The sequence below is a fragment of the Juglans microcarpa x Juglans regia genome, chromosome 5D, assembly GCF_004785595.1.
Source record: "Juglans microcarpa x Juglans regia isolate MS1-56 chromosome 5D, Jm3101_v1.0, whole genome shotgun sequence".
Taxonomy (NCBI): Eukaryota; Viridiplantae; Streptophyta; class Magnoliopsida; order Fagales; family Juglandaceae; genus Juglans; species Juglans microcarpa x Juglans regia.
In genome coordinates, this window is record NC_054602.1 from 1,939,817 (window position 1) to 1,967,250 (window position 27,434).

The 27,434-nt window shown below is 37.2% G+C and overlaps 2 protein-coding genes and 1 pseudogene across 5 annotated transcripts; 1 reads left to right on the top strand and 2 right to left on the bottom strand.

Moving 5' to 3' along the window:
• Positions 1-3,726: 3,726 nt before the first annotated feature.
• On the bottom strand, positions 3,727-8,827 carry LOC121266103 (nuclear transcription factor Y subunit A-10). 4 transcript variants are annotated; one of them, XM_041169832.1, is made up of 6 exons: positions 8,494-8,827; positions 7,568-7,891; positions 6,414-6,535; positions 6,247-6,315; positions 5,223-5,363; positions 3,727-4,653 (listed from the first exon to the last, which is right to left on the bottom strand). In XM_041169832.1, the coding sequence occupies exons 2-6, from the start codon at positions 7,812-7,814 to the stop codon at positions 4,249-4,251; spliced, it is 984 nt and encodes a 327-aa protein (XP_041025766.1). In that variant the 5' UTR covers positions 7,815-7,891; positions 8,494-8,827; the 3' UTR covers positions 3,727-4,248. The 4 variants fall into 4 exon arrangements, with proteins under 4 accessions (XP_041025766.1, XP_041025764.1, XP_041025767.1 ...); XM_041169830.1 differs by having other exon boundaries at positions 7,568-7,899; positions 8,494-8,823; XM_041169833.1 differs by having other exon boundaries at positions 6,414-6,523; positions 7,568-7,899; positions 8,494-8,802.
• Positions 8,828-20,190: 11,363 nt separating this feature from the next.
• Positions 20,191-21,555, top strand: LOC121264320 (MADS-box transcription factor 50). Its single transcript, XM_041167446.1, has one exon. It carries the CDS (start codon positions 20,280-20,282, stop codon positions 21,423-21,425), a length of 1,146 nt encoding a protein of 381 aa, XP_041023380.1. The 5' UTR covers positions 20,191-20,279; the 3' UTR covers positions 21,426-21,555.
• A 3,249-nt stretch (positions 21,556-24,804) lies between these two features.
• LOC121266176 lies at positions 24,805-27,346 on the bottom strand (annotated as a pseudogene).
• Between the last annotated feature and the right edge of the window lie 88 nt (positions 27,347-27,434).

Sequence of the window (27,434 nt, forward strand, 5' to 3'; positions counted from 1 at the left end):
TTGGTCGTGCAAATAATACAACGCGTTCTAATGACATTTGAGTTGTGCAAGTATGACCCTTTTTAAAAATAGTAAAATTTATTATTAAAAAATTAGTTTTCTAATATTAAATGTATATTTTAACATAAAAAAAAAAAGAAAAAAAAAGAAAGTGCATGGTGCACTCTATAATTATAAATAGCATTTAAAAAAAAAGAAAAAAAAGGAAGAAAATTCCAATTCAATATTCAAATGCAGCTGCTGAACTCGGAGTAGACCCATTCCCGAATCCCCTCCAGCTTTCTTTCAACTCCCTCTCTTTCTCTGATGTTTCTCTTCCTCTTCTCCATCCCTGTACGAAAAATACATAAATATCCCAAAAAACCTCTCTCTCTCCAAACTGCTTCAACCCAAGAGAGTAATTGTTGAACCCAAAGCCCCACTCTGCCCTCTCTACCAGCGAAAAAGGATGAACAGTCTCTTCTCCAGCCCCAGTTCTGGTGAGCAAGCCTCGGCGGACACCTGGTCAACCTGGACAAGCTCATGGATGATGTCAAATCCGTTACGGACGAGTTCAATGAGCTGGATGGCCTCGACCAGGCCGTCCCCAACGTCGGATCCCGCATGAATGCTGCTGACGTTGCCCTCGCCCTCCAGAAGGCTAAGCTCATCAAGGTCACGCTCGAGACCAAGCTCATCAAGGACCAGCACAACCCCTTAAACCGCTTAAACGGCTCCTTTCAGATTGTGATTGTTTTTTCAATAATATCTATACTGATGATTTTAGCTATGACATATGTGACCATTTATTAGAAAAAATGGATGCAATTTAGAACTAACTATTATATCATTATGAAAAGTTGTATGTCAAATTTTGAGTATATTAATTAATTAATAAAGAATGATGCATGTTTGTTTAGGAGTACGTGCTGATGATCTCATATTCGATTCTTATAACCATCGGTATTAAATTCAACCCGTTCTTACTAGCAGAGTAATGTTACATAACCTCACCAATCTTCATGCCTTTGAATGCTACATATAATTTACTATTCTCAACAGTTGTTAAGTATATAACATCAGTTTTTATTTATAAGTAAATGAGAGTACTAGATAAATAATAAAAATGTAGTAAATCAATTAATTTACACATGAATAAACTAAATATATATGAGAAAGAATAAGTTATATTACCTGCATGCCTTTGCATCTTAATTTATTGAGCTTTTAATTTCAATGGAAAACCAATTTGTGGATTGCCGGCCATATCAATTTCAAGTCATGTTTCCTATTCATTCAACTATGACTTTTCAAAAGGCATTGATTTAATTTTTTTTCTTTTTTTTCTTTTTAGATAATGGGTATCCAGGTCAAATTATACGCACCTTGATTAATTTTATGGAATCTTAAATTTAACGATCAGGTAAATTTTTAATAATTTTAAAGATACGTAAATTGGTAACTATTGGGGAGCAAATTCAAGACCGGACCAATTGAGCTATCAACACAAATTTTTTTTTGTTTCTTTTGATTTTTTTTTTTTTTTTTTTTTTTTTTGTTGGAGAGGGCTGGGGACGACAACTCGCAATTCATATAGCTAGGTATGCACTGTCGTTTTTTGGCCTTCATGATCAGGACGAAGGGCAATTTAATGAAATGGCATTATTACGTGCATGATATTTTTGTATTACTCAATCTTATTTGTTAATACTATTAGTGAAATTTTATTTATTTTATTTTTTCGATTAAGAATTTTGAGTGCAAAACAGTAATGAAGAAGTACCGCGAGTACTCCACAACATTTTTAACACGTCTTTCCTTTGAAGCCTTCAAGGAACATTAATGATCAGAAACGTCAATAACAACGAAAATAAAAGAAGTATTGATAAAGAATACCAGAATGGTAAACGAAGAAGAAGAAGAAAATTCCAATTTAATTTTCAACTACGCAGCTGCAGCACTCGGCGGAGACCCGTTCCCCTCCAGCTATCTTTGAGCTCCCTACCCTCTCCTTCTCTGATGTTTCCTCTTCCTCTTCCCTGTACGAAAGACACATAAATATGTGTTAAACCCTCTCCTTTAATTTCTCCCTATCTGCCTCCAAACTGCTTCAACCCAGAGAGTACGTAGTTGCTATTAACCTGCTCAACCGGTAGACCCCATTTCAGCAGCAAGCCCCGGCCTCCTTTAATTCCTCTTCCCCGGTAGACCGCATGGATGCGGACGTCGCTCTTGCCCTTCAGAAGGCCAAGCTCATCAAGGTCATGCTCGACAAATTCAACCGCAAGCCTCACTATTTCGTGATGTTTTTGGGACTTGTACTGCCTATCTTCTTGATATATGTTGTCTTTCCGAACCTCCCGTAGGAAAACAATAACAGCAAGAGCCCTAGCCGTCCTACTGTGTAGGAAGGATTTGCAACATTATTAACCAATAATGTTGTTGAGAATTATTTTCAAAACAAAATATATGATGACATAATTAATTAAATATGGGGCGTTCCACCATACCCCTCTACCTTTAGGCTCCGGGTTCGAGAAAATATCTTAATTCATCTTATTTTATCTCATTTCATTATTATAATTTTTTAAATTTTTATATAAAATATAATAAATAATTTAATTTTTTTAAATTTCAATTCAATTTTTTTAAATTTTAAAATAATAAATATTAAAAAATAATATTTTAACAATATTTTATTTCACTTTTAACTTTTATCTTAAATTTATATTATCCCAATCTCATTATCCAAATTTCAAACCGTGTTTTATCCATCGTTTTGTCGGTCACGAAACGAATCCGTCGAATGTGGCCGAACCGAGGGGAAAGCGTGGGAGAGGTATAACTATAACTCGAGAGTTGAGAGGGAATTAAAGGAGGGAAGCTGTGAACGTGGGTCATGAGGATGATGGGCCTTGGAGGGCATAGGTTGTTTTGATGGGCCTTGTGAGTTGTGACAGTATGCTTTAAATGGACCAAGCTATATAAAATGATGATTTGATATTATGTTTTTGGAAGAATTATATTTGGAGTTGTATGGATAAGCGCCGTGCTTTCCAGAAAGATGAGTAAAATGAGATTTATACAAAAAAAAAAAAAAAAAAAAAAAAAAAATTTAATAATAATCACTATTCTTTTTAAGAAATGAGTACAATACATAATTATATCTAGTATTACTCTTATATTTTAAATACAAAGAATAGATTAATATTTCTGAGTAATATTACACTCGCAACAATTTTGTAATTAATTTACAATTCATTTTATGATCAATCCATAGATCATATCACTTAATTAATTAAAAATAAATTTGAACAATTTTACAAGACTACTCTCTATTTTATATAGAATCGTAAAAAAGGCTATTTTCCGAATGATTTTGATATGACATGGGACAATCGCTCATTTTCGAGAAGTAAAGTACAGTAACTATGACAAAAAGTCATAGCTAAAGCCTTAATAATAACGAAGAGGGTTCAATCCAATGGGGAAGGAATAATGAGGCATGACAATAAAACATATACAAGCAATTTTATAGGATTTATTGCTTCAATATTGTATATAGATTCACAACATCGTGACTCGAGTGAAGATTTTTCTTCTTCAACGCTTATCGTGTATTGTTAATTGTGTGTTGTAATTTGTACCTCACAGCAAAGAATCAGAGAACTTACTCGTATTATCAAACACCTTCACTGAGTTATGAATCCTTTACATCTTTTGAAAAAGTGTTTCTCAAACTGCAAATCAAGAATAGGAATAAGGCATCATGCTTCAAATACAGATGACAAGAACACCAAATTCTTGAGTTAAGCTTGATGCTTCCAAAGTATAAGATAACAATACAGACGCGAAGTTACAGGATACATCACTCCAAAAGTCAGACGGAGACATACTAGATAATCAAACTTTAACAGCATCACACTTCAATATCTCTAATTCACGAACTCATATCCAGACCTTGATGCTCTTTATTTAATTAGCTAAACAGACTTATTTATCAACTACTCCATTAATCTACAGTACATAAAAGTACATCAGGCATCTCTAACCACCTTAAGCCAGAAAGGCTGCAAGGAAGAGCAGAAGACAGCCTCGATGCACATAAGCCAAGAATGAATTGCCTTTTTTAGCAACCACATGGTGGGGACAACCCCCTCAACCAAAGCCTGTTGCAAGAACAAGTCATTGCAATGAAACTTCTCCATCTGGTTGCCGCAAGGATGGAGATTGGCGCATTTAGCACCAACACCACCCGATCCCTTGCTATCAGACTTTGAGGCTGCAGCAGTTGTCTACTGCTGCAACCCATTTACCGGGCATAATAATGCCATGCCCACCATCTATCCTGCCCGATAGAGAGTGGACAGAAGGCATGAGATGGTTGATTGGAAAGTGATCAAGATCTCCCCTAGAGAACATACTAGTCACCTCTGACACAGAAATATTTGAACCACTGCCATTAGCATCCTTTGAAGTGTTTAAGGTACCACTATCAGACTGCAGGACTTCAGAACTCTGAGAACCAGTGGCCTGAGAAATTTGTCCATCACTGTTTTTGTTCAGTTCAGTTCCATTCTTTCGTTTGTTCAAAATATTTGTGTTCAAGAAACGGCCACCACATCCCCTTGGTCGGCGCATAGCATGGAGATGGCGTGATTCATGCATATATGGCTGCAAAACAAATAAAGAAACTAAGGATTATGGCTCAATAATTCATGCATAATTGCATATCTGCATTTTATTTGAAGATTCATTTTCACAGGGAAGGATGGGCATACTTGTCTCGATAAGTACCAGATCCTAGAACTGGAAAAACTAACACCATGCTACAATTGAACTTGGAAAAGAGCGAAAGTTTAGGTTTTAAACAGTAATTTGCAGAAAGAAACAATGAATATATTTCGTCTGTGATACTCTAGACCAACCAACTGAATGAGGGGAAACTCAGGGGGTCAAAACAAGTCCTGTTTTCTGTCCACAGAGAACTTGATAGCTGACATGGCTCAAATGTGTTGCCCTTGATTTGAGGTACACAAGTTTCTAGTGAAGGAAAATTATCAGGGTGGGTCAATATCATAATCACAATTGACATGCAAAGTGGTCATACCGTCATAGACCAAGAGATTGAAAATTAGGTTATTTCAAACAATCCGACTTTCAACCTTCACATCAATCACATCATATGAATATTTCCTACAACAAGAAGTAAAACATTAAGATCAGAAATCAAGTTATCATACCTTACGAACTCTAGTCAACTTATTCTTCAGAACTGCCTTCGCACGGGATTGCCGGCGCCTGATAATCCCATGGTACTGCTTAGCATTAACATATATGGGTCCATCATCAGTTGTCATGTTCAATGGCAGCATAACACGGCCCTAACAATTGTGAACAGATTGGAAGGTGAATCAGTGAATACTGCTACACGTGCTGTTGTGGTAGCCTAAGCCAGAAAACTTCCAAAGTAGTGTTGAAGAATAATACATCACGCATCAAACAAACAGAAGAACTCTATTGCAATGAATTTATCATCTTTTTATTTCCCTAATGGTGTACAGGTGTACACTAGGCACGGGGGGCTGGGCTTACACACAACCACTTACTTGAATGAATATGTAAAATCTCACAATAAGGCTATAAATCAGTAGTTTTTTTTTTTTTCCTTTCTTTCTCTCTCTCTTTCTTACACCCTACCGACTAAGTCACGAATCAAACCTTGATGCAATTGTCTGGCCAAGGATAACATTTGGTCTTTCTTTTTCAGACAAAATTTCTTGCATTGGAAACAAGGAAAAAGATCCCCTTAAGTTTTAGCTTGAACTTGAGGGCCTCAAGTGGAAGAGAGATAAATACATGAAGTGAGCTCTACAACATTATTGCTGTCCATAAGGGTTTTTCGAGCAGCATTAAATGCTTAATAAATATAATAGGGCCTTTTTCGTATGTGTATCTCTCTCACTTGAGGCCCAAATGTTTGGGTAAGAACTCGTGAATATTTTGATTTGAGATGCAATGGCCACTAGATCTGGAATATAGCATACACGCACACACACAGTAGTTCACAACCAAAGCAGAGAGAGATAGAGTTCACCAAACTTACTATTTCTCAGACCACTATTTTTAGATAGAGCAAAGAGTATAAATCCTCAAATAATCAGGATTAAAAATCCAGAGCAAAATTTTGATTCACAGGAATAGTTTAATTGCAAGAACTCTAAATCTGCATAATTGGTTAGCCAGAAGAAATAAAGAGAGACAAACCGGAGTTTGAGGTCCACAAGTTGGGAAGACTCCATAACATTGGTCCACATAAGGATACTTTGCATAGATCTACAGTTTCAGTCCAGGAGAATTAGCAAACAATTACCACTAAGCAACAAACGACTAAATTAAAATTAGGGATAGACAAATGCTAAGGAAAAGTTTACCATGGGTTGCCCAAAACCTAGCTCAAAGCAACCTCGATATTCTGGCAGAGCTGATTGGAGAGAAATTGCTACCTGAGATTTTTGCCCATCCGCTGAACTTCTGCAATTATCTGTAAGGGAGACTACTTTGCTAGTTAACAATAGTCAAATTGCAGTGCCTCGAGTACAAAAGAATTGCATGTGAGATGAAGTCAAACTTATGCTCGTACACTGGATATGAAAACTTGTTTAGATTTTCCATTATGCCAATAACCAAAATAAGCCAGCATCTAACAATCTACTAACTGATGGCTTTCCTTTGGAAACCACTTGGGAATCCATCACCAACTGATGCATCAAGAAGGCCATTATCTGGCTCAAGGATACTACTTTCTTAATACATATATATATATATATATGAGGTGGTTGGATGCTGCAATCCCAAAACTTCCCTCCAATAATTATTGACACTATTGAAATTCACTTCAAATTTACCAAACGAACCATTTGCTAAATAATTTTGTAGACCAAGTCATGCACAACTGGGTTCATAATTTACAAAATCACATCTCACTTGCATTCAGAAAATATTTGTTGCCAACCAAATATGTCGATATGCTTATTTCAAACACTTCTTGGATTCCATTCTAACAGCTATTTCTATTTCACTTCTTTTGAACTATAATAGTAAAATTCAATAAACAGTAGTACCATTTAGGCAAGCAAGAACCGCAAGTCACTCCTTCTATTTTTGTTTTCTAGTCCATGCCATCATGAAGGATCGACATTTTGACTGGGCCACGAACTCTATTCACCAAAAGGTTCGCTAGCTTATATTTTCTTAGGTCTTGAAGTTTATGAGGATACCCATACAGAAAGCATTCAAATAGAGAAACAATTTCCATATGCAGCATAAATGTACAGTGCTAGTTAGCTTTCAAGGCAAAGCCGCCTGGTTCTAGAATGCCAATCAATTTAGAGATGGCTATCTTAGTGATGGCTAGACAGTTACTACTACTCTTGATGATACCAGTGATGCAGATGGTGATGATATAGAATACAACAAAATCCTTTTGGTATAGCTGTAAACTTCTATCATAATATGCATAACCGAACTTAATAAATCCAAGAAACGTGACAGTAGTAAATTGTCAGAAGCTATAGCATTAGATTACCGGGAAAGAGAGTGAACTGAGTTGTATTCACTCTAGCCGCTGCTTCGGTACCCCTTGCTGCTTGTTTGTTGGAAATCAGTAGGTCTCCACCGCTGGGGTGTTCCATGGACAAAGGCTTCAATTGGACACAGGCTTCCCCATAAACCGATGGAGAAGTGATGGCACTCCACCAAGGCGCTGACAGCTGCCCTATAGGATTGTGGACAGTCCCTTGACGTTGTTTGAAATAGAACGTTTCAGCAGCCATTTTAAGTTTTTAACGCTCCAAAATGGTCCGAGCAAGGTTTCTGAGGTTAACTGTATTTGGAAGGTTCACTCTACTCCCTGCAAATTTGCAATTCAAATAACAACCGAAATTCCCAGCTAACCGTGTTAAATACAAATTGAACAAAATATGAAAGATTATGAACAAATAGTTTATCCTCTATGTACACCAAAGATCTTGAAGAAATTAAATACACCATAACGCAATCAAGCCCATTTCTTAATTTCGTATAAAATCCACAGGAACATCAGTAAAGCGGGAACTAAAACGAGAGAAAAATGACCAAATTTTGTTAGAAATATCCATATATCAATTCAAACCCATAAGAATATGATGATGATCGGTATTTCAAGAAAAAAAAAAAAAGGCACAAGATTTCCACAAACGCCAACCAAAATTTCAGGGAAAAAAATACACAGAACCCATTTGATAAAGAACAAAAATTAGATAGACAAACAAGAAAGAAAATAGAACCCAGATTAAAGCACAGAAACGTTACGCCAACACGAGCCATACGTCGGAGTAGTGAAACATAGAAACAACAGAGAAAGTAAAGGTACAAAGTCATGAGCCGGATATTCTTGTAAGACCCAGAAACGGTATGGTTTAGCCAGAACAAACTCTTAAGAATAGAAGAGAAGAATGAGAGCGCTCCCTCTACCTCTCTTAGTAGAAAGCAGCAGCTTTGAATCGCCCGCTCAAACACAGAAACCCCATTTGGTACGAGCCATGTCTGTACAATTTCAAGCGAGTATACAAGAGAGAGACACACACAGATAGCCAATAAATGGGTACAAGTGTAATGGAATACCACGCCCTCGGCCAATTGGCTTTAGCTTTCATGCAACCTCCTTTGCATCATGTGCCAAATATATAAAAACACACTCTCTCTCTCTCTCTCTCTCGGGCGCGCGCACGCACGCACAGACACTTCCGAGTCCCGGGTTTTACAGCGTGTAAAAATATCTACTTGGACTCTCGGCCCCTTTTTAAGGCTCCAAATTTCCATTTTTTTTTTTTTTTTTTTTTGGAACGGTGGCCAAACACAGTCTCCATCATAAAAACCCGCCTGCAGTCTGTGTTAAAATTCTAAGAACCATCTGGAGACTGGGTTTCTGCTTTTATACCGTTACAAAAAGATGATGACAAATATAGAAATAGGCTTAGAACTTTTGAGGTGTCCTTCCGAGGACTATTTTCGGTCCTATAGATTGTTTGTTTCTCGGGTTTGCTAATTCAGACAAGTTGTGCATCATCTAGATTCTGGGTTGGCCTTTAACTCATTCCCTGGGTTGGGATGACATTTTCTTTTCACTTTCTTTATTTCATTTCAGTTTTCGTTGCCTACGAATTCTATACAGTTACGGCTTTCGATGCTTGCATTAAACCATATTTAAATGTTCTACAAAGGTTGACTTTAACTTTCTAACCGATCAGTAGGGAGGATTTGCTTTATCACTGAGAGGAAAAAAAGTGGTTTATACTTTATATATGTAGCGTCCAAAGGAAAGATCGTAGAAAAAATGAAACCATGATCACAGAAGCCTAGAGGTTACAAGGAGGAGGACCAATTCTGCAGAAATTCGATATTATTTTTGCTTGACCATGCAGAGATACCGTTTAGAAATAATAAATTCCCGTATCTACTTATTATTGCATGCTTTGATGATTTCAGCTTATGAATCTTTGATAATGAAGTGGTACTAAGCAACCCTAATAAATAGTTGACCCCATAGATATTATATATCTTAAATCTGCAATAAGATAGCAAAAGTCAACCAATATCCCCTTGGAATTTAGAATTTATAAATTATAAGTAATTAGTTAGGGCTCCAATAACTCATTTAAAAAAAAAAAAATTGGTCCCAAGAGAAGCTGACCGTTTATTGCCAATCTTAAAAATAGACAAAATGATATTTACAATTTTAAAGTGTATAAATCTCGTAAATTCTTTTTAAAAAATAGATAGATTTAGAATTTACATGAAAAAATTATTTTTTTAATAATAGATATTTTTTTAATAATCTGGCCAGTAGTAATATATATATATATATATATATATATATATATATATAGTTTTTATAGTGTCTTCAATAATAATGAAACAGGCACCAATAATTAAGAAGAAATAGTGTGTACCTGGGGCTGCCGTATATAGCCTCCACGTACGTACAATTCCTTTTTCTGTCTTTCACGATTGAACTTTCTGTCAAATTGGTAAATTTGAATTGAAAATAATATTAGAAGGTCAAATTAATTCAACCATCGTTTTTAATTAATTGGCTGAGTTGTTGGAAAGATGTTGTGAAAAGCAGTAGTCTGGCTAGGCAACATCTTGAAGTGTACTAATATATACTATTTAGTCTAATATTATTCGTTAAAAAATTCATCTCATCATCTTGTCATTATTCATTATTTCACACTTTATAAAAAAAATTTTATATTTTATGAAAAATACTTATATATTCAATGAAAAAAAATTATAAATATAAAGTATAAGAATAAATAGTAACCGAAGAATAAGCGAGATTCATTCCTCAAATCAAACCAACGCTAGCTATAGTGTGTACACACACATATATATATATATATATATAACACAATATTTAACGTAATTTCTATAGATGATCTGTTGGATCATTAATTTTACGTACCTTAAGACGTAGGTTTTACTTCTCTTTTATTTTTGGTATAGGTGAAGCTTTGGATTTAACACAATTAATTCATGAGAGTATCTTTCATTAGGCTAACCATATTTGTTTGGCATATATAGTGAATTAATATATTTCATTAATTAATTGTCTTTTATTGCCATGCATGCCATTAATTAGTGAATATGCATGCATGGTTCAATGTATCGATACTAGAAAATAATCATGATAATCTCGAGTACTACTCGTTAAGACAACATACGTAAAGCAGGAGCTAATTAAAGCATAGCAAAAAACAAACATGTCATGTAAATTTAGGAAACCCCTGACATACTTTTAACAAAAATCGAACTGCGCAGATAGAAACTCCACCTAACTATATATCCAAATACATGATGCATGGTCCAATCAGGCGTCCTTAATGTGGTAATTACAAGCTGCTAGCTAGCTAGGTAGCGGGACCCTTTTATATACCTTTGCCTCCTGTACAAAGAACATGAGAAAGATTTGAGACTGATAATATATAATAAAAAAAAACTAGTACTGATTCTTGTGGCATATATATATAACTATGTCTTCTTTTCGCTTTCTTTTTGATCATCATCTTCTGTGGTTGTTTCTGTTTGTGTTATCCTTTCTTCCTTAACTGGTCTGTTAAATAGGGAAAAGATTCTTCCACTCCCAAGGTGTGTGACGGGTGCCACATGTCGCTTCGGGACCCCCCCTCCCTGCTGTTGACAAGCACAAGAGCTAGCTATACATGAAGTGGAAGTTTTCAGTAAGGGCACGTCATTAGATCAGGAAGTGGGTCTCCTTTTTAGGTTGCAATACACATCAGATCATGGTGCCTACTTTTGCACTTCTTTAATGCTAGCAAACACCACAATTTTACGTGCTTAATTTGTTTGGATATGCAGATCAATATGGCTCTTTTTCTTTGCTTTCTTTTTTCTTGTCGTTTTAATTTTCTTCCATCCTTCCTATACTAGCTTGCGCCTGCATATTCCATGTATTAATTAAGTGGACATTTGAAACTTTTTTTTAATGCATGTCATGCTGGTGACTTTTTATGATTGTTCAATACATATAAGATTATATATATATATATATATATATATATATATATATATATATATAACCAAGAGATCATGATCTATGTGATCAATCTTACAATTACATGAATGAGTTCAAAATTCAATTAATTAAAAGCACAAATTACTAATTCATTATATGAAAGTTTCTTAATTTTTACAATGGCCGGGATTGGAATGAAGAGCTTAGACAGATCAAAAATTTCTTGTGTTATATATATCTCGTTTTGATGCTGTTTATAAGGCCCAATAATATTATATCATTCGAATATATATTTATGATGAACATGAACTTAGACAGAAAAAATGATCAATTGTATTTAATTTCAAAGTTAGGGTTGAAATGAATCCACATAATATTGTCAAACATAGTCATGAGTATGTATTAGATATTATACGTAGCGAAAAAAGAGAAATTGTACCACAATTTCTTGTTAGTGCTTAATTCTGATCCTCTCACTTAAAGTAATCATCAATCCTTATCATATATAGGAGGAAATGGATTAATTGATCACCATGCCACTAAGTAATTATTAGATTAATGTTGATTTTTTTACCACCTGGTGGCGATATATTAGATCTAACTCTAGCTTGTACACGATGGTTGCTGTAATTTTAAAATATCTCCGATAGATTCTTCTCCAACTTTTGGATTATTCAAAGAAATCTCTGATCTTGAATTATTCTGCGGCCAAAAGTTTGAGAATATATATTCTTTCTTTGTGATGATGTAAAGGACTAGCTAGGCCGGGACCAACAAGCCAGCCGTAGGTGGGTGAGGTCCTAGTTATTGTTTTGTTAACTATAATGGTAGGTAATTTTCCAGAATTTATACAGCAAAATAATCATTAATTAAGCAGGCTAGACAAGACTTTGACATCTCTCATTGGTGGACAACGTAATTAGCACTAAGTGATCACTTATATCATTAATCAATCACTTGATAATTAAAGTACTTATCTGGATTCTGGAGTTCCTGTCTGCTGTGCTAGGCCTCTCACCCTTATTCTTGAGCTGCATTATGTGATGATGCCTGCAGGCAACCAAAAGAAAACGGGTAAAGGGGAAAATACAAGTATAGGACTAAGATTGGATAGTCATGGACGTATAAGCATGCATGCACTTAGAAGTGAGTATGCCTAAGCAATATGCTTGATCTACTTCATTTGAAGCTGGTCAATGATCCCTCTCTCCCTCTGTGTGTGTGTATATATATATATATATATATATATATATATATATATATTAAGGAAGATGTCACCAAGATCGACTTGCCAACCAAGAACTAACGTCAAACATGATTCATGGACAGAAATTGTGCAAGCTAAAATCAAGGAAGCAAAATTGTAGCATTATAATATGTAACTTTTCATACTTAGTTTCTCTTGTACTGTATATAATTAGATCACGTACAGGTATGATAGTGTGCAAAATCTAAAAATCAAAATCAATGTTTATTTCTTTACATGGTATCAGGCGAGCCAACCTCTAATGAGCCTTTCCTTTCCGCCTTGGCAATGTCTTCTCCCTCTGGTTCTTCCATTCCAGTCACCACAATTGCTCACTCTTCCACTGACACCCCATCATCACCATTAACTTCGCTACCACTATAAATGAAAAACTCGCACCCGTTACCTTTCCCCAATGGCGAGCACAATTCGAAGCACTGCTCATTGGTTATGATCTCATAAATTTTGACCCGCACTCTTTCATGCCTTGCCATTGACGATGCCAACTCTACGTACTCCAAAATAGCCAATTCCCACTAGATTTGCCAAGACAAGTTGATCCTTCATGCCCGCTTGGCCTCCACATCCACCACAATTACCCATCTGCTTACTTCCTCCTACAAGACATCTTATGAGGCATGGAGCACCCTCATCCGCGTCTATGTAGGCAAATCTCGAATACGTGCGATGCAATTAAAGAAGGATCTCATACTAAGCCAATGTGGCACCCGCTCAATCACCGAGTTTCTTCAGGCAGTCAAAACCATCGGAGACAAATTGGCTCTCATCGACCACCTAGTCTTCGATGATGACTTGACCCTCTATATCCTCAACGGCTTGGGTCCTGAATTCCGTGACACTGCTGCCCCCATCCGTGCCCGAGAGTCCTCTCTGCATTTTGAAGAACTTCATGACCTCCTCATCGATCATGAGAGCTATCTTCAATGTCTGGACCACTCCTCTGCCCGCTCTCTGATTGCAACCGCCAACTATAGTCAATGGAAAGGAGCCGCACTGGGTCTGATGGATCTGGAAATCACCACACAACTTCAACCTGAGGTCGCAAGACCTATAAATGTTGGAACTCAGAGGCCTCTAATTTTGGCTCCCGCAAATTCAAGCCTAAGTGTCAACTTTGTGACCAACAGGGCTATAAAACAAAAAAATGCCCAAAGCACGCTCCAAATGAACCCATTGCAAATTGTGCCTCTTCCTCCAAATGCAGCAATAAAAGGTGGCTTGTTGATTCTGTTGCATCGCACAATATGACCACTGATCTCTCCAATCTTTCCATCCACTCCAAATATGATGGCACTGATGAAGTGGTAATTGGTGATAGTTCAGGTTTGTCTATCTCCCACATTGGTTCCCTAACCTTTGTCTCGCCTAACCGCATCTTTCACTTACGTGATACTCTTTGTGTTCCCAGTATTAAAAAAAAATTAGTCTCTATTCATTACTTTACCAAACAATAATGTTTACTCAGAGTTTCACCCGTCTTATTTTTTTGTGAAGGATCGCATCACGGGGGCGACACTACTCAAATGCGCATGTGAGGATGGTGTGTACCCTTTTCCAGAAAACCTAGGTACGGTGTCCAAACCTATAATTGCTTATGTGCATGAACGCACAACAGCAGACGGTTGGCACAAACGGTTAGGACATCCTCTTCCAAAATTATTTGGCACCTTATTCGTGATTTTTCATTACCTATTAATAAAAGCACAACTTCCTCCATGTGTACCTCATGTTCACAAAATAAAGCCCATCGACAACCTTTTCCATGGATTAAATAGTACGGCACCACTGGAACTTATTTATACAGATGTTTGGAGTCTCTTTCACGATGCTGGTCATGATGGTTCAAAATACTACCTCATTTTTATTGATCATTACACCAAATATCTTTGGCTATATCCTATGCACCATAAATCAAGTATTCAGACTATTTTTCCTCAATTTAAACATCTCGTGGAAAATTGCTTCAATACAAAAATCAAAAGCCTATATTTTGATAGTGGAGGTAAATACATTGCTCTTAAATCATACTTATCCCTTCACGACATTAGTCACTATACTACTGCCCCCACACCCCACAACAAAATGGCATGTCTGAATTTCACGATGCTGGTCATGATGGTTCAAAATACTACCTCATTTTTATTGATCATTACACCAAATATCTTTGGCTATATCCTATGCACCATAAATCAAGTATTCAGACTATTTTTCCTCAATTTAAACATCTCGTGGAAAATTGCTTCAATACAAAAATCAAAAGCCTATATTTTGATAGTGGAGGTAAATACATTGCTCTTAAATCATACTTATCCCTTCACGACATTAGTCACTATACTACTGCCCCCACACCCCACAACAAAATGGCATGTCTGAAAGATGGAATCGCCATCTTGTTGAAACTGGTCTTATGCTTCTTACTGATGCCCACATGCCTCTATCCTACTGGTCATATACTTTCCAAACTGCTGTATATCTCATAAATCAGATGCCCACTCCGACGTTGAACAATAAATCTTCATTTGAAATACTCTTTGGTCAGACTACAAATTATCTAAAACTTAAGCAATTTGGGTGCCTCTGTACCCTTTAACCCAACCCTACAATCATCACAAGCTCCAGCCCAAATCCAAGCCTTGTGTATTTGTAGGCTACTCTCTCACACAAAATGCATATCTTTGCCTCGAGCCCCTTAACAATTGACTCTACACCTTTCGCCACGTTCTGTTTGATGAAAAAAAATTTACTCTAGCACAACCGAACCCTAACAACTCAGAGATGTCGCCTCTATTGCTCCCTCACCCTGACATACCACCTACCGCATTGGTCCCACCGTCACCAATTCTATCGGCAACGTTGCCAGAACCCGATACTCCAATTATGAGTACCATCAGCCTCACTTTGCCTCTAGTGGAGTCACCTCCGACGCCCATCTCCCCTCTAGTAAGTGTCTCATCTGCCCCTTCTTTAATTCCTTCAGTATCCCATAATTTTCCTGCTCTAGCCAGCAGTGAGTCTAACCATCTCCAGCCAATCATTATTTGCACAAACACATGGTCACCCATTTCATGAACAACATCTATAAACCTAAACAATTGTTCTTGGTCACCAAACATCCCATACCCCCTTCTTTGAAACCAACTAGTGTCAGTCAGGAACTTTGATCCTCACTAGCGTGAAACCATGTCTACTAAGCTCACTGCTCTTATGCGTCATGACACATGGAAATTGGTTCCCCCTCCGAAGCGGTGTAATATTATTGGATGCAAATGGGTTTTTCGGGTGAAGAGGCTTGCTGATGGTTCCATCGACAGGTTCAAAGCACGACTTGTGGCAAAAGGCTTCAATCAACGACCCGACCTTGAATATACTGAGGCTTTTAGTCCTATGGTTAAACCTGCTACAATTCGTACTATGTTGTCTCTTGCTGTGATGCAGGGCTGGTCTTTAAGACAAGTGGATGTAAATAATGCATTCCTTCATGGACACCTTACGAAAGTTGTTTACATGACACAACCCCCAGGCTTTCGGGATCTAGCGAAACCTGACCATGTATGCTATCTTCACAAAGCCATCTATGGTCTCAAACAAGCACCTCGTACTTGGTACACAGCTCTCAAACAAACCCTGCTGGAATTTGGTTTTATCAATACCAAATCTATTTCATCTCTGTTTGTGTACAATACAGGTTCAACACTTGCATATTTTCTGGTATATGTGGATAATCTAATTATTACAGGCAATGACACTACCTTTGTGGCAAGCATCATTCAGTAACTTGGCCATAAATTTTCTCTCAAGGATTTGGGGCCACTGCATTTTTTTCCTCGGTATTGAGGTCGTCCCTACAAGCAATGGGTTGTTTTTCACTCAGTATAAGGACATATGTGATCTACTGGCTCGAACTAGTATGGATGGTGCCAAGGATGTGACCACCCCATTGTCCACCTCTGTTCCATTGAAATTGGGTGATGGATCCTCTTCCGTGGATTCTACAGAATATCGTCGGGTTATTGGTGCATTGCAATGTATTTCATTAACTCGGCCTAACATCAGTTTTGCAGTAAATAAGCTCTCACAACTCATGCATTGTCCAATAGCAACCCATTGGACCGCCACCAAGCATCTGTTGCGCTACCTGAAGAATACCATTTTTCATGGCATCACAATACAGAGAACCATCAGCCCATTCCTTATGTGTTATTCTGATGTTGATTGGGCGAGAAACCTGGATGATCGCAGCTTCACATCTGCGTATCTTCTTATACTTGGCACCAACCCTATCTTGTGGAGCTCCAAAAAGCAACGAGCCATTTCAAGGTCATCCACCAAAGCCGAATATAGGGCACTTGCTACTACCGCTTCTAAGTCTATGTGGATTTTATCCCTCTTTAGTGAATTGAAGTTCTCACTTTCAAGACCGCCTCTACTTTTGTGTGATAATCTTGGTGCCACTCATCTAAACTTCAATCATGTGCAATACTCGTGCATGAAGCACATCCAAATCGATCTCCACTTTGTTCGTGACTTGATTCACAAAAGCACTCTCAATGTCCGTCATGTTCATACCAATGATCAGCTTGCGGATCTTCTCACCAAACCGCTTTCTCGTCAATGTAATGATTATCTACGGGACAAGATCGACCTCGTTGATGGTAGCCCATTCTTACGGGGGCGTATTAAGGAAGATATCACCAAGATCGACTTGCCAACCAAGACCTAACGTCAAGCATGATTCATGGATAGAAATTGTGCAAGCTAAAATCAAGGAAGCAAAACTGTAGCATTATAATTTGTAGCTTTCCATACGGGCTCGTTTGTTTTCAGAGATGAGATGAGATTAAAGTTAAAAAGTTGAATAAAATATTGTTAGAATATATTTTTTAATATTATTTTTGTTTTAAGATTTGAAAAAATTGAATTGTTTATTTTATTTTGTGTGGAGATTTGGGAAAGTTGTAATGATGAAATGAGATGAGATGAGATGTTTCCTGAAAACAAACGAGGCCTTAGTTTCTCTTGTACTGTATATAATCAGATCACGTACAGAAATGAAAGTGTGCGAACTTTAGAAACCAAAATCAGTGTTTATTTCTTTACAATATATACATCCCGCAAGTGGAGGGCTACCATATTTTTATCCTTATTATATATATACTGGTTTCTGTTACCAAACTTTTGCTTTCCTTTCTTGGTTTTGCTTTTCTTGTTTTGGAAATGACAATAAAGGATGTTTGATGTGAATTTGAGAATGAACACACCAAAATAGAAATCGATGTGGTGGCCCTTGGTGACTTTTTGGACTGGAAAATTGGAGCCGAAAGTCATGACAGCTTTGAGAGGTAAGGGATTTTCTTTTTCTTTTTTCTTTTATTTTTGTGTTTTAACAATTTGATTCGAGAGTGGGGGATTGGAAAAGGAAAGCAGCTGCTTCTACTTTTACCACTTGATCATTTGATGAAGGAGAAAGCCATCAATTATTTATGATCAGTGGCGGATTAGGTCCAAATTATGAGGTATATACACAGACTGATCATAGTGAAGAACCATTACATGGCTGGAAATGGTCCTTTCAAAGTCCATCTCTGTCCTAAATGGGCCACGCCACCCTATTCGGGCCGTGACTTGGGTCCATCATAGAACCTCTGTGAAGACCCCAAAAAAGAGAGGCAACTGGTTCAAGTAAAGCATGTGGAAGAATAGCTAGCTTGTTACATGCGTGTAGATGGCATGGATTCCTTAATCTAAGTAAAAGTTGGCAATAAATACTTGCAAACCAAATCATCCAGTAATAGAAAAGATAAATCTCCTTCCAAGGTTATATTGGTATATCAACTAGGGAAGAAGAGTGTAAGTCTCCTCGATAAGGTGGTGATTTATGGTAGAATAAGGTGGTGACAATCATTGTTATCAATTCTCTATTGATATTGTTTCCATCTGAATCGACCAAAATAGCAGAGGAAGTTCATAAAAAAACTTCAGAGTTGCCTGCAAAAAAGGTAAGTTGAATATGTTTCTTTTTCTTTTTCCTATTCTGTTTTGGATGAAGATGAGCATTTTCTTTCAGAAAGAGAGATGGAAAAAGGAATAGTACATATATTTATTCATTTTCTTGTTCTTGACCATAAAACACTAGTCTCACACAATCTGTTGATTTATATCAAAGCACTATCTTTGTCTGTGACTGGCTGATTTCCTATATGCTTCTTGCTAGACCTAGCTGCTATTCTTATTTCAATCCCTTCTTGTTTAATCTCTTCTTTTCAATCCCCTCTTAATATAAGAATAGAAAACAGCATACAATTCTTAAAACGAAGTGTTCCCTGAAATACTGAAATATTGTTCCTTGGCATGAATGTACACCATCAGTATCCACACAATGGGTCTGACTTTTATATTAATTGAAAATTTAAATTCATTTTTTCACTTCAACATTTTGGGAAACAAATATCCAAATTCTGTCACAGCTTTTTTGTAAACTAAACCAGTTGATGAAGGTGGTTCACAGTTATAAGAAACCTTTAAAAGATGTAGTAGAAATGTAATTGTCCTAAACAAAGTACATCAAACTTTTGACAAATTTCATTAACACTCTTGATTTCTATTAAAGTATGTTACATTAATGCAAGCAAACTTAAGATACAGAAATTTCTATATAAATTCATAGAAATTTGACCACTTAGCAACACACAAGATTACTTTGGATACTTTCTGTTTAAATACATTCAAAGCTCTCACTACAGAAATCCAAGTGAATTGATTCAATTCTGAAAAAAAACAAAATTCAATTAAGTATGTACACTTGTATTGAATCATAATAAATATGTTCTTATCTATCGGGAAAATAGAGCGCGTGGCTGCAACGCACCATAAGATCTAGGCTCTAGTCCTTGTGAGATCGATCGATCGATCAATCGTTATACTCTTCAATCATGACCAATGATTGAATTGGACAGTTTATAATATTTTTCACATCTAATCTTGAACCGTTTCAGTCCATCAGATGCTCCTTCAGTTGTGGGCAGTGTTGATGATCAAGAATGGTTTTCTGTCCTATTCTGTCTCATTCACTTGCTAATATCTCTCCTCTATGAATGAAGGTTCTGTGTGACTTCATACAAATTCAAACCATTAAAAAGAACCAAAGGCCTGGAAATTGTCCAGCTAAACTTTCAACAGCTAGCATTAAATAATAATGAATTTTCCTATCTCAGCCAGCAATATAATTAAACTTTCTCACTAATACTCCATAATATCATAATCTTCTGTATAGATTTTTTAACCTATACGTATAGAAGTTTTAATGGTCAAAACGGCCTTGAACAAGCCCATTTTCTTATTTTTCCAATTCTACCCTAAAATATTAAGGGTCCAGTCTTACCCCTGCTCCCTATATAAAGCCCTTGGTTGATAGAGTCGAGTCATAGAGCAAGAGTTAGAGCCACCAAAGCACTAACCATGACAAGGAAGAAGGTCAAGCTTATGTGGATTGTCAATGACAGTGCTAGGAAAGCCAGTTTCAAAAAAAGGAGGGGAGGACTACTGAAAAAAGTGAGTGAGCTGACCACCCTATGCGGTGTGAGTGCTTTTGTCATCGTCTATGGTCCAGACGATCAAGAGGGAGCGGTGTGGCCGTCCCAGCAGGCAGTGCAACAACTGCTGGCAAAGTTCCAGAGCGTGCCGGACATCGAGCGGTGCAAGAAAATGATGAACCAAGAGACATATCTCCGGGAGAGAACAACCAAAGTGCAAGACCAACTGAGGAAGCAACAGAGGAAGAACAAGGAGGTGGAGGTGGGCCATCTTATCCGCCAAATCCAACAGGGTAGGAAAGTGGAGGAGCTTGAGATGAACGAAATGGCTGGTTTGGCTTGGATGCTGGAGGAGAAGATGAAGGAGTGCCGGAAAAGGAAGGAATGCTTTGAGCAGGTTCCTCATGACCCGGGCTCTTTTCCTTCACCAAAGAGTGCAGCACTTGTGGACGAGATGGGCGGAATGGGAGGTGGTACTACTGCTGCACAGGGGAAATTTCCCACTGAGTCTTTCATGTGGGATCAGTGGTTCATAGACATGATGAGGCAAAATGAGAACGCTGCTGGTAGCAGCAGTGTTAAGACTGATATAGGGCTCTCACCACATGCATATGTGGGTGGTCCTAGCGGTGCAAGTGATGTGGGGCTGCCCTATGGGAACTTGGGGGGAAGTAGAGGTGGGATTGAGATGGGGCTGCCTCTTGGAAATTATAGTGGTAGCAGTCGAGGAAGTGAGATGGGAGGCCTGCCCTATGGGAGTTTTGGAATCAACAGTGGTGCGAGTGACATCGGGCAGCCTCATGGGAATTTTGGAGGCATTGGTGGTGGTGGAGGTGATATCTGGCTGGGGCAACCTTATGATCAATATCGTGGGAATATGAGAGGCGGTAGTACTGCTGCTGCAAGCGCTCTGGGGCTTGGCATGCCTCTTGGCAATCCTGGCAGCAGCAGTGCCGCTGGAGTCGACGCGGGGCTGAATCCTGGGGCGTTGTTTGGAGGCAGCAGTGCGGGAAGCAATGCTGGGCTTCCATACGATGTCACCAAGCCATGGCCTAACATTTTCTACCCTTAGAATTGGAGTGCATTTTCTCGATCTAGTGTTGCTGTTTGCTAGAAAGCGTCAATTGGTCGTGTACCTTTTATGGGATCATTTCTGATTTTATGTTGTCCTGTGATTTCTCTATTCAGTGATGTTATGTTTCTGTCTGTTTATTTTAAATAATGGTGATGCATGTAAGTGTGGCAGAAAAGCCACAAGAATTAAGCAAAGAAATGCATCTTTTTACATGCCAAATGAGGTGAAAAGGGTAGTTAAGTACATGTCGTACGAAATTGAATCTTCCTTCGTTCTTTTTACATGCCATTGCTGCACTGCATGCACATATATTAACCACACAACTGTTGTGATCCTAATGGCCGCCAAATGTCCACTTCAGAGGGAAAACGTATGTATTGAGAACTGAACATGCGGTGAAGAAAGTCCAGACTAGCAACCGATATTGTATGTTCAACGTGAAGTGGAGCACATTAGAGCAAATGAACGTTAACAAGTCATTAAATGTGAGTAATTTGTACAAATTAGCATCTTTATTATTTATTATTATAGTTTTCTGCCACGTCCATCTAATAAATTGGGTGCCCCAAGGGAATATATATAATAACACCAACCTTGAAGAAACTTCATATAGTTATTAATTTGTTGGTTTCTCGTACATTTAATTATATTGTTGTCGCCATTGGTGTTCTAATGGCCATTGTAAAAGTAAGCTGTCTAGGAGGCAGTGGCCAGTGGCCACCACAGTACTGCAACAGTTTTCGAGTATGCAAAGAGGTCAAGAGTAGTAATAATATAGAGATTAAATTCCAGGGTGAGAAAAAAGGAGGTTGCAATATACATCTTCTAGCTCCTTGCACAATTTCATGTTTGTTGCTTCAGCAGACAATTTCCAGTGGTTATTTTCCTGCTTATATGTCTTCCAACCATGCTAGTTTTCTTTTCTTACCCGGGAAATGGATTCCGGTCATCGTAAAATTTTTCTTGATGTGCGGTTCTGTCGGATCATTTGATGGAGTTGTTTATGAAAGTTGTACAGAACGCCAACTATATATTATTCACACGTTTGACATTAATGTTACATTGGCATCCACCATATCTTTATTAGTCCCCCGTCAGACAAGAGTTGCCGAACTTGTTAACATCGGATAGACGTTCTCTAGAATTTTTTTGAGTTTTACTAAGTACAAGCGAGTTCGTGCACCATATCGCGTACCGATGATTTTTTTAATTTAAAAAAAAATAAAAAAATTTTTTTTGAGAGAAGAAGAAAATTTCCTATATCATAAAAATTATTTTTGCCTTTAATTCACATCGTTTCGATAAACATATATATTACATATCAATATTAGTACACGAATTGGTGCATAAACTTACTTGCAATAAAATTTTTCCAATTTTTTAACATATTCTAGAGTCCAAGGCTGAAAAGAGATAGATATATAAAATAGAGAAGAGTGTTATTGGGACCGATATTTAACCAAAAAAAGTGTACCCAAGTGTAAATGCACTTTTTTATTTTTTTTCCTCTTTTCTTTTAATTATTTTTTATACAATTTTAAATAATTTTAAAACATAAAAAAAAATCAATTTACTAATATTCATTTCCTAAATCATTAAACAAAAAAAATTAAAACTTAAAAACTCAATCGACTTTTATCAATTCAATTAGCATTTTCTTAAAGTGGATCCCATAGCATTTATTGAGCATTTAATGCTGCCAGAATAATTACCCAGGCAACTAATAATGCTATGAGGTCTACTTTCGTGTTTATTTTTCTCACTCTAAGGTTTCGTTTGGTTCCTAAACTCATCTCAACTCATTATTATAATTTTTTCAAATTTTAATATAAAATATAATAAACAATTCAATTTTTTCAAATCTTAAAATAATAATAATATTAAAAAATAATATTCTAACAATATTTTATCATCTCAACTCAACTCAATTCAACTTAATTCAACATTCAAACGCAGCCTATGTCCATGAGATCTAAACTCATGAACATGATTGGTGATATCGGGTTGAAATTTTCTTGAGATTATGGTTAGTTTGGAGAATGTGATGAGATGAAAATTTTATGAATAGTAATAAGATAATTTATAAATAGTAGTTAGATAGTTTGAATTAAATATTTTTTAGATTTTGAAAAAAGAGAGAAAAAATTGAATAAAAAATATTATAAAATTAAAATATTGTTAGAATATAGTTTCATAATATTATTTTTGGACTTCTCCTATTGTATTGAATTGAACGAGTTTTAATGACTTTTACGCTACTTTCCGTAGTGCGTAGTTTTTGTAATTAGGCTCTTTCTTGTATACTTCCCGTGCACTCGAATTTTGCCTACTTACGTGGATTAATAAATTCTCTTTTACCTATCAAAAAAAACTTATGTTTGGAGATTTTAAAAAGTTGAATTATTTTTTATTTTTTGTTTGAAAGTTTGGAAAAGTTGTAATGATTAGTTTGAAAATTTTGTATTTAAATTATGTTTAGAAAGGAGATAGGATGAGATTAGATGAGATTGAGAATTTTGGGAATCAGGATGAGATTATTTCCAAACAACCAATGTGTCATGAATAACATTTATCGACAACACCCAATGTGTCATGAATAACATTTATCGACCACTAGGTCCAAGGCGAGTATACTTTAGAAGCAAGGGAACCAGTCTGTATAGAGAAACACGTTCAAATGTTTCAGGAGAGTGGAAATGGGTGAAAGCTGTGAGGATCAGGAAGTCGTTGTTAACAAGCTTGAGAGTTCATGCCCCTGTTTCTGTTGTTTGGTAGTGGAGAATGGGGTATACAACTGGGAATCTCATGAGAAATTTGGTCGTCGTGTCTTTCATGACACTGTATAAACTATAAAGAGTTTCAAAGTAAAAATTTTATCTCTACATGCTTTTGAGTTTTGAATAGAAGATTATGGGCACTTTTACAGGCAATTGTTCATCATGGTCTTCTAATTTCGCATAGAGCATATACCATAAAACAATAAACTATATATAATTACAAAATATATGTGGAAGTTATGTGATGATACCAGAATTTAACATTTAGCAATCTGCAACCAAGCAACTTAACACATTTGTACTCCAAAAAATGCTAATTACCAGTAATAAAAATTCATACTCATACTGTGCTCTGACTACCAAAAAATGCTAACTACCAATTCAATTTTAAGATATAAAGATCCTTGCCCCACAGCTAAGCATTTGACTGAAATTATTTTTCTTACACAAACCTCTGATCAAAAAATGAAACTGCAGATGTTTTTGGACTAGATAATCACAAGTTCACAACGTTAACTAGCAAGATGGGGATAAAATTATGGAATTGAAGAGTGTTCAGGCTGCGAAGTCTGTTAAATCCTAGACAAGTAGAATAAAAATTTACAAAAAAAGGTTTTAAGCATATAAATTTACACAATTGGAAGGGAAAGAGTACATATATATACAGTCCATAACTCTGAAGATCTTTTATCAAGGGAAGAGAGAGGAGGGAAGGGGGGGGTGGGGATCCTCACTGTAAAAGAAGAAAGGTCCAACATTCATCTATATATCCAACACTAAAATGAATATATAGCACAGGAAAAACCTTAATACCAGCCAAAGTGCAGTTAGAAGATCTTGTCATACTGGCTAGTGAGAGAATCCTTGAGATTTGAATAAAGGCCATAAAGCGAGTACTGACGAAGGTTTTCCACTTCATACCATGAGTTGAGAGCTGAAAGGTGCTTATCTGTACCGGAGAATGCCAATTGTATCCCAAGACTGCAGTCTACAGTGCCTCCATGGATCTTGCAACTGGATGTTTTGATTGCGCAATCCTGGTTGTTGAGGCAGACAAAGTTAGAGTTTCCAGAACATTTGGCGCAACCATCCCGTTTCCAATACAAGTTTTGCAGCCTGCCCTTCTGAAACTCAAGCACCTGCACAACAAAATGTAATTGGTTTCTATTTTTTTCCACGATGATTATTAAAGAAAAACCAGATCATGAATAGTGAATGAAAGATGGATCTTTGACTTACAAGAGTAAAACTAGTTACGGTGTATGAACTATTTGCAACAAAAGCAGGAGTAGACCTTGCAGCATACTTCCGACCTGCAAATGCAACCATATACCCGAAAGAGTCCTGCTAAGTGGTAAAGGAGAAAGAAACATTACAAGTGACATAATAATATTCCATAGATACATCTGAACTCATTAAAAACAAATAACAGGATTAATTCATCGACACAATCAAATTAGTCAATCGAGGAGAAGGGTGAAAAACGTCTGTTCCATTTGAGTAATTAAGCCCAAAAGCCTTCTTTGGTCGACACTACAGCAAGCAATTAATCCCACCCAAGCACTCCATTTTCTCATCAACACTTGGCAATGCCATAGAGAGACTGGTTTAGGTGGGAAGCAAGACGAAAAATTAATGGCAGATAAGCACATCCAAGCGATATATTGACTGTTCATTGATGGGTTTGTGGAGCCTGATTTTGTTGGTGTGTCAACTCGATTTGATTATCCAACCCGACAAGAATGCATTGGTTTTTTTTGGTGGTTTTCAAAGAGGCTTGGGCTGATACCTCATGGGGGTTCGGGAGCAACGCCCACGGAGAAAATTTTTGGCACTATTTGCGATCAGAAAAAGAGTCAGGCAGAAAGTTCGCTCGACACTCGCTCGAGCGAGCATCGGACAGAGATCTTGCTCGGGGCACGCTCGAGCGAATAATGCAGAAAAGTGAAAATTAGGATTTTCAAATTTTCACCATATGACACTATAAATATGTACTTAATTAATAGTTTAGTAAGCCATGAGCATTCTGAACAGTGAAATTTCGCCCCAAAGTCTATTTTATGATTCTTCAGTATAATAAAATCCTCTGCAGCGTGGACATAAGCACGTTGCAGAACCACATTAATTTTGTGTCATGTGATTAATTTGCTTGTGTTGCTTTCGTCTGTTTGTCATCTTAACAGTGTTTTCACATCATCCATCCCAACACCCCCACCCCTCCCCCCACCCAAAAAAAAATCCAAAAAAGGCCTTTACATGGGAGTTTGCATTTGAAGGTTGAAACCGAAAACAAAATGTCTCAGACACCACCAGAGTCGCCAATTAGGAAGTAATAAAAAGAACTTTTGACGCTTGTCAAGAAAATAAAATTAAAGAGCGATTATAAAGCTCAAGCCAATGATGTTTGGAGAAAGAACTAGTATATTGTTAAAAAAAAAATACTCGCTATAATAGCATGACTTGTACCAAAAGTTCCGAGTAAAGCAGGAAAACAGTAAGTTTTGGCACGAAATTAAGGCCATGGAATAAAATCAAAGTCCTCGAGTACAGACGCATTAATTATTTTTCTTTTTTTTTTTTTCAAATGTATCAATCGTTTCGAAATTGAATTTTCAATTGCTCGGAACACCACGGCACACAGCAACAAAGCAATCAATTTCAAGTAATCGTTGAGAGAGAGAGAGAGAGAGAGAGAGAGAGAGAAGCTAACCGGAGTGAAGGAGGAAGAGTTGACGGTGAGGAGGGAGATCTCGTCGACCTTGGGCCTGAAGATTGCGATCTGAGTGTTGGAGGAGAGGCCGAGCCTGCTGTCACAGGGGACAGCTGGAGGGTGTTGTTGTAGAAGAACGAGTTCCTCGACGCGAACGCGATCGCGAAAGTAAACCCGTCAGACCTTGCCACCGTCGTGTCCAAGCACGGTGAGTACACCCGGTTGTTGTCGCTCGCGCCAACGGATAACGCCAAGAGCGCCACCGCCATCATAGTAATCGTCGTAAACGACATCGTCGCAATGGCCGATTTGGAGTGTTCTCAGGTGTTTGATTCTTTGGACTTGGAAGAGAGTCCGTCAGCGAAGTTAAAAGTACAATACGATGCCCAACGCTATTGTATTCGAGGTATGATTCTAGTGCTTCGTCATTATAGAGTTGGCACTTTGTACCGTCGGATTTATGTGAACTTTCGTGTTGAGATCGTGTGTCTTATCTCTACATATCGTAACGACTTGAGA

What these genes read in the sequence shown, in the direction of transcription:
- LOC121266103 (XM_041169832.1), bottom strand. Translation starts at nt 7,814, where the DNA reads ATGGCTGCTGAAACGTTCTATTTCAAACAACGTCAAGGGACTGTCCAC. An exon ending in TAGGTTTTGGGCAACCCATG is followed by an intron (nt 6,316 to 6,413) that starts GTAAACTTTTCC and finishes CTGAAACTGTAG; the next exon opens with ATCTATGCAAAGTATCCTTA. An exon ending in CTTGTGGACCTCAAACTCCG is followed by an intron (nt 5,364 to 6,246) that starts GTTTGTCTCTCT and finishes CACAATTGTTAG; the next exon opens with GGCCGTGTTATGCTGCCATT.
- LOC121264320 (XM_041167446.1), top strand. Translation starts at nt 20,280, where the DNA reads ATGACAAGGAAGAAGGTCAAGCTTATGTGGATTGTCAATGACAGTGCT.